General features: G+C 50.2%; 1 protein-coding gene across 1 annotated transcript in view; it reads left to right on the top strand.

Moving 5' to 3' along the window:
• The first annotated feature begins 1,484 nt into the window (after positions 1 to 1,484).
• Positions 1,485 to 12,767, top strand: part of SLC6A20 (solute carrier family 6 member 20) — a 35,732-nt gene continuing 24,449 nt past the window's right edge. Inside the window, exons 1-2 of the mRNA XM_004614525.3 lie at positions 1,485 to 1,762; positions 12,270 to 12,410. Of these exons, the coding sequence (XP_004614582.1) occupies positions 1,642 to 1,762; positions 12,270 to 12,410 (262 nt within the window). The 5' untranslated portion in view covers positions 1,485 to 1,641. The remainder of the gene's footprint in view (positions 1,763 to 12,269; positions 12,411 to 12,767) is intronic.

Here is a 12,767-nt window from a genome sequence, read left to right as displayed (position 1 = left end):
GGAGAAAGGGGGGGAGAGCTCATTGGACAAAAGCCCTGCTTTCATCCCTGGCACAATCTTGTCCCCCAGTACTTCCAAAATCACTGTGCTATTGTGTGTGCTCCCCCCAAAAAAGAAAGAAAAATGTTCTTGAGACCAGAGCAATAGAACTTCGGGTAGGATGTGACTGACCAGGGTTCAACCCTGGCACCCCTTATAGTTCTCTGAGCACTACCATAAATGACCCTGAGTGCAGAGCCAGGATTAAGCCCTGAGCACCACTGGGTAAAAACAAAATTTGAAGAGGAGAGGAAGTGAGGGAAGGGGAGAGGAGAGGAGAGGACAGGAGAGAAGAGGAGGGGAAAGGAAGGGGAGAAAGGGGAGGGGAAAGGAGACAATTCTCTAGTACAGAGAACTTAGCATTTTTCCAACTGTGGCCCCTTTTAATCTTGTTTCTTGTGTTCCCACCTTCCTACTGGTTGGCCCCCTAGTATTTGCCATGACTCCCTTCACCCCCATTTATCTGATTTTTCACCTGTGTTCCTCTTTGGAATATCCTGGGATGCTCTGAGGGCCTCCAGGTGAGCAACGATAGTCGAATATATATTGTGGCAGTCAGGTAGTACACTAAGTTTCTGTTGAATGAACCTCAGGCAGAAGGCATATGTTTGTTCCACTACAGATGAGGAAATCAAGGTCCAGAGATAGTACAAAGTTCTGGAGCACAATCTTAAGCAAGTGATGCTGGGTCACACGGTCAGCGGCAAGTTGAGATTCCAACTCAGCTCCCATGTTCTTCCATAGCATCCATCCAGTGTCGCCGTGCCCTGAGCCACATCACCTTGCAAGGCCAGTGGAGAGGGCACGAATCTCTCCCTCTAGATTGGCCAGTCTTGGGATTGGGGGTCTCTGCCCCACTCTGGTGCCAGGGTCTGCCTTGCATGCAGCGGGCAAGTAGGACCCGCCTGCAGGTGGAGGGGAACGGAGTGCCCACGTGGTTCTTCCTCCGTGTGCAGGGGGACGGGGAGTCCCTTCAGGCCTCCCCGCCGTGCCCCAACACCCCCACCACCACCCTCCAGATGTGCTAAACCCCTTTGATCACTTTGGTTGTTACCCTTAAGTTCTGGTGTTACTTATGGACTAGGAAGCGCTTCATAAAACGTTCTTTCTGTAGGTGCACAGCAGTTGGAAAGGGTGTGTTTAATCCAGTGCCCTTTTCCCCTTTACCCTCCAGCGCGGCAGGAAATGTTTGCGGGCTCCACGGCCCTATCTCCACGCAGGCACTCAGTGAGGAACTCGGTCAATGACAGGTTGTGGTCAAGGGACCCCTTGATCTCTCCAGGGAATTCCGCAGCCCACACCGGGCGTCACCGCGCAGCGGCTGGCACCCGGCGCCGCCCCGCTTCTGGGCAATCCCGGGCGCCTTCCAGGCGGCAGCGGCTGGGCGGGGTGGGGCTCGCCGTCATCCATTTACCAGCCTCGCCCCTCCAACTGGCGCGGCGTTAATGAGATTAGCAATTAAAAAGCGGGCGCGCGGCGGGCCCTGAGGCGCGGGGCCACCCCCAGGCCGAGCCGGGGCGGGACGGCGGGCCTGGCGGCGGCGCTCGGAAAGCAGCGCGCGCGGCGACCGAGCGGGACCGGTGCGCGCCGAGCTCCGGGGCCATGGAGAAAGCGCGGCCGCTGTGGGCCAACCCGCTGCAGTTCGTCTTCGCCTGCATCTCCTACGCCGTGGGCCTGGGCAATGTGTGGCGCTTCCCCTACCTGTGCCAGATGTACGGCGGAGGTGAGTGCTGGCGCCCGCACCTGGGAACGCGCCTTCCTGGCGCCGCGGTGCGCGGGGCTGCGCGCTGGGACCGCGGCCGCCCGGGGCCCAGACCCGCAAACGCAAAGCGCCCAAGTGATTTGCCCAAAGTGACAACGCCGAGAATCGGGGGTCCCCGGGGCCAACTCGGGCTGCAGCCAAAGGTTCCCATGCTGCCCGCGGCCGCATCCCCGAGCCCCCCGAGCCCCGCCGGTCCCCATCACCCAGGTCCCCCCTCCCCAGGTTGTCGCTCCGGGAGCCGCGGGAAGCAAGCGCGGGACACGGCGCTTTTGCTGCACCGTCCAGTGGGCACACTTGCCTACAAGTGAGAAAAGTTGGCAGGACAGTGTCGGGCTCGACAGAAACTCGTTTTACTACTCGGATCCGAAATACACTCCTTGACCGCTCGATTTGAAAACAGGTTCCAAAAGGATCTTCAGCCTTTTCTTTAACTTTTTTTTTTTTAAGTAAAAAAGTTGGTTTGGGTTTGAAGCTACATTGGGCGGGAAACGCAGATCATTATTTTGTTTGGGGTTTGTTGTCTCTACGTTGATTTTTCTGTCTTTACAACTGTTTCCGCTGAGCGCCGGCGGCGAGCTCAGGTCATAGCGGGTCTCGCGCCCCCGCTTAGAGTTAGAGAGTGTGAGACTCAGGTGTTTCTTGGGAACCTCTGCGAAGCCCGGTGCCCGTTTGGGAGGCAAAGTGACAACAGAGATCCAAGTGTCAGCGTTCAAAAAAATTTTTTTAATGTCCCAGTAGTTCCATTTCTAGAATTCGACCGAAAGGAGGAACTCAGCAGAATTCTGACAGCAGGTGGAGAAGAGAAAATAGGTGTCCCTCTTCCAATAAGAACAGGAAGCTTGGGGCTGGAGCAATAGCACAGCGGGTAGGGCGTTTGCCTTGCACGCAGCCGGCCCGGGTTCGATTCCCAGCATCCCATATGGTCCCCTGAGCACCGCCAGGAGTAATTCCTGAGCACAGAGCCAGGAGTAACCCCTTGTGCATCGCCGGGAATGACCCAAAAAGAAAAAAAAAAGAACGGAAAGCTGGGAGTTTCCCAAGACCTCCACTAAAGGGCTCCATTGCTTCAATAAACTTGGACCCACTGTGCAACTGCAGCTCTTTGCACCCACTGAGATGGGGTTTTTTCATAAATTTTTATGTACCTCTTTCTCGTGTCACATATTAAGCAGAGGAAGAAATCAATTCAAAACAATCATCTCTGTTATGCTTCAAAGAATGCAGAGAAAAGAGAATGGGAAAAACATACCAAGATGTCAGTAATAGTTACCTCTGCTGGCTTCCCTTGGAGCATATCTATTTTATAATCTTTTATAATCACCACAACTTATATTTTTGCCATAAAAGACAATGTAAGATGTTTGACCAAAGCACTTATAAAAATTTAACCCACTCAAGACCGCAGCCTAAAACACTGCTCCCCTCCCACATCTGCTTAAGAAAAAAAATCCACCATAAGTTAATCCTGTTTTTTTTTGTTAAGGATGCATGTTTTACTCTGATTACATTTTTATTTGAAGAGCATAAATACATCACAATTATGGGAAGACTGCCATAGGCTCTACAGCTTCATGGCTGATTTTTTGGAAAGATTTATTTGTCAAGATGAGATTTTGAGTTCCTGTGCTCAGATTATCTTGTCATATTATCCACCCACCCTCCCCCACCATGTTATCCAACCAGGTGAGCCTTGCTCTCACGTGACTGTCTAGTTCCTTGTTTCTAACAGCACCATCATCTGAATGGTCTATGGTGGAGCACAAATAGCAGTGCCGTTCTGTTGTAGATTATATATAAGGAGTTGCTAGGGAAACTACCAGCGCTTCAGGACCCAGGAAAAAGAAGAAATCTTATGGCACAGAGTCTACTTTGACTGCATGGGTGGATGCTTGACATATGGACACTGGAAAGAGCAGGGACTGGAGGGACTGGAGGGCAGATGAGTGGATGCAGGAAAGAAAGCCTGAGATACATGTATGGTGTTGGATGGGCGGATGGATCCATGGTGAATGGATGGATGGAAAGAAGAAAGCATGGGTGGATGGAGCCTTTGGGTAAATGGGTGGATGGATGCACACGTGCATGCATGCATGATGCATGGATGAACGGAGGTGGATAGATGAGTGGCTAGGTCAGGCGGACAGATGTGGACCGAGTAGATGGCATCCTATTTATGCCTACCACAAACAGACCAAACTGCGTATCCTGGCACAGCAGGTATATTCCCATTCCGTTTTCTGCCCCTCCTCTTCCAGCCCTCCATCCCATTCTACACAATTCTCTCCCTCGCACTTCGCACATGCTGTTTCCCCTATGTGGGATGTTCTTGTCAGCCCGAGGAGCTCCATTCCTCCCTCTAGGTCAGACCAAGCTTCTCTTCCCTCGGACACTCTCCCTGACTGTCCCCACCAACTCTCAGGCCAAGGACATTCCTAGTTTGTTTTTTCTAAGCTGAGCACTGACCCCATCTCTGTGAAGTGGTAGGGTCGAAAGAGGCACCCCATCATACTGTTTGGATAGGCAAGCACTGTCTGGTATGAAAAAAGAGCAGGGCATCGTGGTGGGGTGCTAGCGGTTTCCTGGAACCTCTCATGTGCCGCACCTATGTATTATTCAGTGATTGCAGCTGCAATTTACTCACCTACCAGGAATCAGAGTCTCCAAAGAGGCGTTTGACTTCCTTCTCAACAGAGTCTGACCTGTGGGCCTGCATCAAACAGAGCCCTGAATAAACCTTAGAGCCCTGTTGTGCCAAAATATTTCCCAGAATCAAAGGGATTAGGGGTCGGGACGCATTCCCCCCCCCTCCCCTGGGCTCTGCTGGGACCAAGGAGGCCAGTTCCCTTCCTGCTCTCTGGGCCAGGCCCCCAGGAGGAATGTTAATTCGGAAGATTACATTCCGGGTACCAGCCACCTCTTCACACAGCCACAGGCTTGAGGACAGCTGGTGGCCCAGGAGCTGCCCAGAGTCCCTTCTGGGAAAGGTTGGTGGGTCTGTCTTGGCAACCATGTCAGAGTCTAGGGCGGGGTTTGTGCAGGAAGAAGTGGCATGCCATCTGATGTGTGGACGATAACCATGCCAGCTGGATTCGTTTATTCTATCTTACTTGTGGTTTGTTTTTATGTACAATGCTCAGATCATAGAAGTCAGAACAGCCATGCAACTGGTAGGAATGTGGGTCGTTTTCTCCTGTCGTTTTCCGTGTGGGATTTGTATCATTAAAAGGGGATGTCTGAGGACACCGACGATGCTGTGGGTCACTCTCAGACTGGGTCCCCCACCTCCCTTCTCCTTGGCTCTGAGGCTTTGGGCTTCCCATTGCAAACTGGAGCCTGCACCTGCCCGAGGAATGGGGAGACAGACCCGCGGGGAGGCTCCGCAGGGCACATGTGCTCCTGCTCCCTCATCTGCACCACTGCTGCCAACCCCAGGGCCCACTCAAAAGGGACACCCTGCTCCCTGCCCCTTCCAAGGCCTCCAGCTCCCAGGAGCAGAGGGTTCTGTGCCTGGCACACAATTGGGTTTGGAAGGGAGAGGTGGGACCAGCTATGTGGCACCTGCTGACCTCCAGGGTGGACAGCTGCCGTGGTGGGTTTTGGACGTGCACCATGTCCTCGCGTGCAGAACCTGGATGTGATAGACATGTGACTGCTCCAGCAGCGGGTGTCAGCCAGCCCAGCATCCTGCCAGCCTCCTCCACTGTGCGGGGCCACGTGGAGCTGGGGACTGAACCCCACCAGGTCATCCCTGTGTGCTCCACAAAGGTGATTGCCCTGGGGGAGGGCGCAGACATGAGAACAACCCCTCCTGAATGGCGCAGGAAGGGCCCTCACCCAGGGCCGACATTGTGGGACTAACTCAGGAAGAAGGACGGAGTGGCAACTGTGTGTGTCTGTCTATGCAAGTCTGGCTTGTGTGTCTGTGCATGTGTGTGTGTCTGTGTGTGTGTCCGTGCCTGCCTGACAGGCTGTGTGGGTCTCTGTGCACTCAGGGCTAGCTGTATGTATTTGTGTGTCTGTGCACTCACATCTTGCTGTACGCCTGTGTGCATGTGCGTAAGTGTGTATGCCGTGTGTGTGTGCCTATGTGCATGTCAGGCTCTGTGTGTGTCTGTGGAATAACATCTTACTGTGCATATGTGTGCATGTGTGTGCATTGTGTGTGTGCGTGCACATGTGCATGCGAGCATGTCTGTGTGTGTGTGCGTGCGTGTGTGTGTGTGTGTGAACATGACTTCCAGAAATTGTGAAGGAGCAAATATATAATTTCCAGAGTAAGTTCAGGATTTAGGGCTGCCGGTACATCCCCCCAAAAGGTTCGTCCTCCCCTCCTGCCTGGGTTTCTGGGCTCCATCCTGGTACCAGCAGGGCTGTCAGGAGCCATGCCTGAGCCAGAGTGTGGCACATCCCCGCAGGGCTTCGATGCTGCACAGCACCCCCCACCCCTGCAGCTCCTATCCTCCACTGTAGACTGCAGAGAGGGCAAGGAGGCGTGTGGAGGAACAGGGTGCTCAGGCCTCCTTGGCACGCTGTCCTGGAATGAAGGCAGCATAGGAGCTGGCAGTCCTTGCCCAGGGCCCAGCTCTGAACTGCCAAGACACAGGGCACTGCCCCATGTGGCTGTGGTGTGTGTGTGTATGTGTGTGTGTGTGTGTGTGTGTGTGTGTGTTTATCCACAACATCTCCTCTCCTGGAAGGGGCCTGACCTGGCACTTGCAGACACCCACCTGTGACAGTCCCTCTACACTCTGACTCCCCTCAACCCCCCCCCCACCTCATTCAGCCAGATGCCCCCCCTGACTTCACCCTCTCCGGAAGCCTGCCCTACCCTAGTTCAAAGCCTCTTCTGCACTCACTCGCCTTGGCTGTCTAACTGGGCACTGCATGGAGGGGAGCACAGTGGGGGAGGGTGTGGCTGCAGTGGGGAAGACCCCCCACCTCCCCGCCACTCCTCACCCTCACCCAGTTTTGGCGTCACAGGGAGTTTGACCCTGGGGTCTATGTCCCATCCCCACCCTCAGATCCTGATTGAGTTGGCTTCTAGGCGGAACAATTGAAGTTTGAAGGCTCCCTGGGGTCCCTGCTGGGCATCAGGCTAACAACCACATTCTTATATCCTTTCTCAAACAGAAGGAGCACAGGGAAATTAAACAACAACCAACATAAATGTCTAGGCACTTAGCTCCATCATTCAGTCAGTTGGTCATTGGTGCTGTTTGCAGACTGCCGGGCTATGGTGTGGGGGGCAGTTTGTAGCGGTGGTGATTAGTGATCACCCTTGGTCGGGGGAAGTACAAAAAGAGCCCTTTAGTGCGGCAGAGGCAGAAGTGTCTTCAGTGAGGGCTTTGCTGAGATCAGACATGATTTGACTGACTCTAGCTGCCAAGAGTCAGTCCAAAAGGGTTTCTGGCTGTCGCAACCATGAGCCTAGACCTGAACAAATGAGTTGAAGCTCCAGAGACATTGCAGGCAGAAGTCACCTTTCTGTGGGAAGGGCAGCGAGCAGAATTCACCGGAGAGAAGTGACTGTGAGTGCCATGAGGCTGTGCCCTGTGGGAAAGAGCCAGGGCAGCGGCAGAGGAGGAAAAAGGTCCCAGAGGAAGCAGAGCTAAAGGGCCTTGGATAACAGGCTAGGAAGATATTGGAGCACTGTTGCAGTGTTCTTGAGCAATCTATTGGTATGTGTGTCTAAGGTCATAAAAGCAATATGTGTTCATGGCAGAGAATTTGAAAAAATTTTTCAGAGAGGAAATAAGAAAATATCTCAAACATCCAGCACTGTAAGTCAGTCATGATAACACATTTTTTCTTTTTAAAAAAAATTAAGCCATAGTTGGGCTGGAGAGATCATACAGCAGATTGTACACTTGCCTTGCATGCTGCTGACCTGAGTTTGATCCCCGGCACCACATATGCTGGGCCCTCCGGACCCCAGAAGCAGTGATCCCTGAACACAGAGCCAGGAGTAAGCCCTGGCCATAGCCAGGTGTGGCCCCAAAGCAAAAATAATAACTTAATATAATGCATTTTTTACTTGTTATAATTTCCAAAATCAGTTAACATTCTTTGAAAATATGAACTTACAGCTCTGAACTTTTTATTTATAGATAAAATGTCACTTAAATGCATCCATCTTCAATGTGGTACTTGGAAGTATTTATAGCTTCTCTCTATTTAATCCAAATGTTTATCTCCTATTAATAGAAGAATTTGATCATTTTATATTTACTATCTTGCGGTGTTTGCTCTTGTGTTCTTTTTAATCTCATTGGTACCCCTTGCTATTTCCTTTCCGTTGTTGTTATTGGTGGGTTTTGTTGTGATTTTTTACAATATCACCTATTTCTTCCCCTTTTACTTTTTTTTGTGGTGGTTTTGAAAATATAAATCCCATTTAAAGTTTAACCTAAATGTGAACTTATTTTCTCTAGTTGTAAGTATTAAGAATGAAATGCTACCTACTGATTCCATGCCAGGAAAGCTGAACATTTGAGCATATGTCTGCTTCTTGTAATGTCCCCATTCACTTTCCAGGGCCCAGAGCCATGGTGCAGTGGGTGGGGCGCTTGCCATGCACATGATCAACCAGGTTTAATCCTCGGCACCCCATGTAGTTCCATGAGACTGCCAGGAGTGAACCGAGTGCATAACCAGGAGTAAGCTCTGAGTACCACCAAGTGTGATCCCTAAACAGTAAATCCCGTATCACTTTCCAACATTTCAAATCTATTCACGCAGTTGATTTTAATAGTTACATCTTCTCATTTGAGAATTACACTTTCCCTTTGTGTTAGTTTATAATGATGGTAATAACGATGTTTTCAGGATCTGTCCTGCTCAGCTTATTTTTTGGCCTTCATTCACTCTTTTGTAACACAGCTTCATCACCGAGTTCCTTATTTTCTAGCTGAATTCCTTATACAGCACTGGTTGACTGCAGTTCATTGGCAAGTTATTTTTTTCAGAAATAGTAAATAGATGGTTCATATTCTAAGCATCTCCCCAAAATAGTTTTCTTTTGCAGCCCACATAAAATAGCCATAGTAGCTGGTTTTGCTTAAAACTTTTTAGAGTTTTCTTATTTCATGTGACTTATTCACATTTTCAAATTCTGCAAAGAACTCATATCCTTATTTATTCTTTGTTTATTCTTAAGTATCCTATCTCAGGTACTATATAAGATTTCTGTCTCAAAAATTGCAAACTACGTTCTAGTATTGGTCAGCTTTGCTTTGTGCCTGGCAAATACTCATTTCCAGCCTGTGTCTCATCTCTCTACTCTGATGATGTCTCTCATATATCACACGTTTAAAATACTTTTGTCATTCATTTCATTCACAGGTTATGCTTCTAGGACATCTTTGCCTAGTCCAAGTTCATAAAATTTCTTCCTAAGAAAAAATTTTAACTTTATAAATAATTTTTTAACTTTATAACATAAAAGGAACAAAAATCAAAGAGGACAATAAAAGGCTAAACTTTTTTTTCTGCTTTCTTCTATAAATTATAGTGTTCTCTAGATTAGAGCTGTCCACATGGAGTTTTTTAAATGAAATATGGGATATGAGTTGGGTTCATTTATCCTGTCTTGTTCTAGCCTCGTTATTTGAAAGACAATTGCCTTGCAAATCCACAGATCTTATGTGGCCGGATGGTTGGGGTGTAGTTGCCTGTGATTGGGCCTGGTTGGCTGGTGCAGGTAACAGAAGTTACTGATGGGCTGACCAGACCTCCCACCTGGATCACAGACCTGGAATTTCTATCCTTGCATTGGGCAGTGGGTCCCGGGGCATCCATCAAAAAGGAAGTGGGGAGGGGCCTGGACAGGCCCCAGTGTTACTGTGAACATGCAGGATGCAAACAGTTTCTTCTGATACCCCCTCAGGCTCTGAGTGTGGCTCCAAGCATACCTGTCATTGTCAGGTCTCCTGCAGGGGAGCCCCTATTGTCCTCTCTGTCCCCATGAGGTTGAGAGGAGGCTGGTGAGGGGTCGCCACACAGGTCTGTGGGGCAAGAGGAGACCACAGTCGTACCGAGATTTCAAAGCAGAATTGGAAGAAGTGAGGGAAGGGGGATAATGCTGGGAATGGGAATATTGTTTAGCATTTGATGTGGCCCCCTCTGGACGTCCAGGCTCATGGTCACTGTCACTTGGTGTCAGTTACCACCAAGCTACTCCTGGCATCTCATTTGCCAAGGAAGCAGGCAAACGCATGAGCCAGGCTCTGTCCCTCTGCTATGTTCAGGGAGGACACTGACCCCTCTCGCAGTGTCTGAGCCCTGGGGATGAGAGTGCCAGGCTCCTCTTTGCAGCAGAATGTTGGGTGATACGGAGGGACCCAGTGTGGTCTGGGAGTACTGGTGAGTGGGGGCACAAGGGGGACAGAGGACAGCGCAGGCATATATATGGGAGGAAGGACACTTTGCTGGTAAAAGTCCAACTTCACAGACACGTGTATCTCTTCCTTACTCCCTGCCACTGTGTGCCCTGGGTTTGACTTTAACCCAAAGTCCTGTCCTCTTCTTTCTCTGCTCCTGCTTCCAGGTCCACAGTGAAGGAGTTGGGTCGGGGTCTGGGTGGGGTGCTGGTTGAGGGAGTGTGAAGAAGGAGGGGGTCTCTCTGTGGCAGGATAGATTGGATGGGGGCCTGGAAGCAGACTGCCCCCTCGGTCCCTGTGTCTGGCAGGAGGGAGGGCTTCTGTATCCCGTCCATGCCCCCTGGCCACCTACTATGAAGAAGCTGCTTATCTTCAGTTGGCTCCTTGGGAATCGATGGATCATAAAAACTAAGTTAACTAATAAAATGTTTATAGCCCAAAGTACCCTTCATCCAAATGAAGTTTTAGGCTGAAGGTCACTTCATCCAACCTACATACCTATGTGAAAGTGCTTTGTAACAAGAAGCCGAGGGCCCTGATCTCCCACACCTGGACTCCAAGCTCTGACTCATCTCTGGCTTTTAGGGTATTTTTTATTGATTCATTTATTTATTTATTTGGGGATGATAGTGGTGGTGGTGTATGAATCACATCCAGCAGTGCTCAGGGCTTATTCCTAGCTCTGTACTTAGGGATCACTCCAGATGGGGCTTGGAGCACCAAACACTGTGTTGGGGATTGAACTGGAGTTGGCTGCCTGCAAGGTAAGCTCCTCGTCATCTATACTGTCTCTCCAGCCCCCTATCTCATACCTAAAAATGGTATGACTGAACGAGAATTATGAAACTCTGGAAAATTCTGAGGCAGCTAAAATTCCTGCCTGGATTCTCAATGACAAGAAGCAAGGCTGCTAAGTCCCCACCCAACCCCCATCCCACACTCTGCTCAGGGGGGCTGGAATGATAACACAATGGGTAGGGCGTTTGCCTTGCACACAGCCGACCTGGGTTCAAATCCCAGCATCCCATATGGTCCCCTGAGCAGCGCCAGGAGTAATTCCTAAGTGCAGAGCCAGGAGTAACCCCTGAGCATCGCCGGGTGTGACCCAAAAAGCAAAAAAAACCCACAAAAAAAACAGCACACTCAGCTCAGGGCCTGCACCCTTGGAAGTTCTTAGTGAAATCATACCCCTCCCTCTCATAGGGCATCTTGGGGTGAAGTCCAAAGCCCAAAGCAAATATGTGGAGGTCAGCTAGTGGATAGATTCAGGGATGATATTAAATGTGTAAGAGTGGAGTGTTTCAGTTCTGATCATTATTAAATAAAATACAGAATTTTTTACTATGTAGATGGAATGATGGCTCTGAAAGCGGGACTGGGACATCTGAGATAGGAGTGAAGCACTCACAGTGCTTAGGACAGCATGAATTTACTACCCAAAAGAAATATTCTAGAAGTTTTAACAACTAATAGAACTGCGTGTCATTTATGAATGAATGGACGGAGACAAATGGATGATGAGTAGATGCTAGAAGGACAGTTGATGGAAGGAAGAAAGATGTGGAAGGCTGAGAGAATTTACAGTTATAGGATAGAGAATAAAGGAAATTAGGAAGATGGATATATGAGGGAAAGAAAAAGGATGGGTGAGTTGATGGGCAAGTGGGTGGATGGACAGATGAATCAACAGATGGACAGATGATGGGATAATGGGTAGATTTACAAGTGGATGGGTAAATGGATGGGTAGGTAGATGGATGAATGGGTGGATGGATGAGTGGGTGGATGGATGGGTATATTTTTGGGTGGATGCATGGGTGGATGGACAGACCAGTCGTAGGTGAATGGAAGATGGATATGTGAATGATAGACGAGAGTAATGACAGAAAGATGGGTGTCTGGAAGACAGAAGAGTATGAAGACAGGATGGAAGAAAGATGGGAGAATGGACAGGTGGAGGTGTGGGAGAGTGAAAGGACAAGGGGAAAGACTGGAGAAAGGAGAGAGAAACGGACGCTTGCACAGAGGTTGGGGAGCCATTGAGCCAAGTCCCCTGGGGTGATGACCTGGCTCTGTCTGCACCCCCACAGGAAGCTTCCTCGTGCCCTACATCGTCATGCTCATCGTGGAGGGGATGCCACTCCTGTACCTGGAGCTGGCCGTGGGCCAACGCATGCGGCAGGGCAGCATCGGCGCCTGGCGGACCATCAGCCCCTACCTCAGTGGTGTCGGTACGTGAGGGACTCTCAGATCCCATCCTCCCTGGACACTGGCCATACTGTGTCTGGCAGCCAGTGTGGGGGAGCGTCCACTGGAAGATCTGCTGGAGCAAGAGAGGCCTCAAATGGGGCAGACGAATGGCTCAGAGAGGGCGCCACAGAGTAAGGGGGTCAGGGGAAAGGACTAGCTTTTTTTTTTTTTTTAAATTATTGGTCTTGGGCTATGCTCAGGGATCACTCCTGGCAAGGCTCAGGGTGACCGTAGAGGGTATCTGGGATCAAACCCAGGCCAGCCACATGCAAGGCAAGTACCTTACCTGCTTTACTATCTCTGTGGCCCCATGAAGTGTGTGGGGTGGGGGATGCGGA

This window comes from Sorex araneus, chromosome 4 (assembly GCF_027595985.1).
Source record: "Sorex araneus isolate mSorAra2 chromosome 4, mSorAra2.pri, whole genome shotgun sequence".
Lineage (NCBI taxonomy): Eukaryota > Metazoa > Chordata > Mammalia > Eulipotyphla > Soricidae > Sorex > Sorex araneus.
Note: the sequence above shows the minus strand (reverse complement) of the source record. Positions and strands in the feature narration are given on the sequence as shown.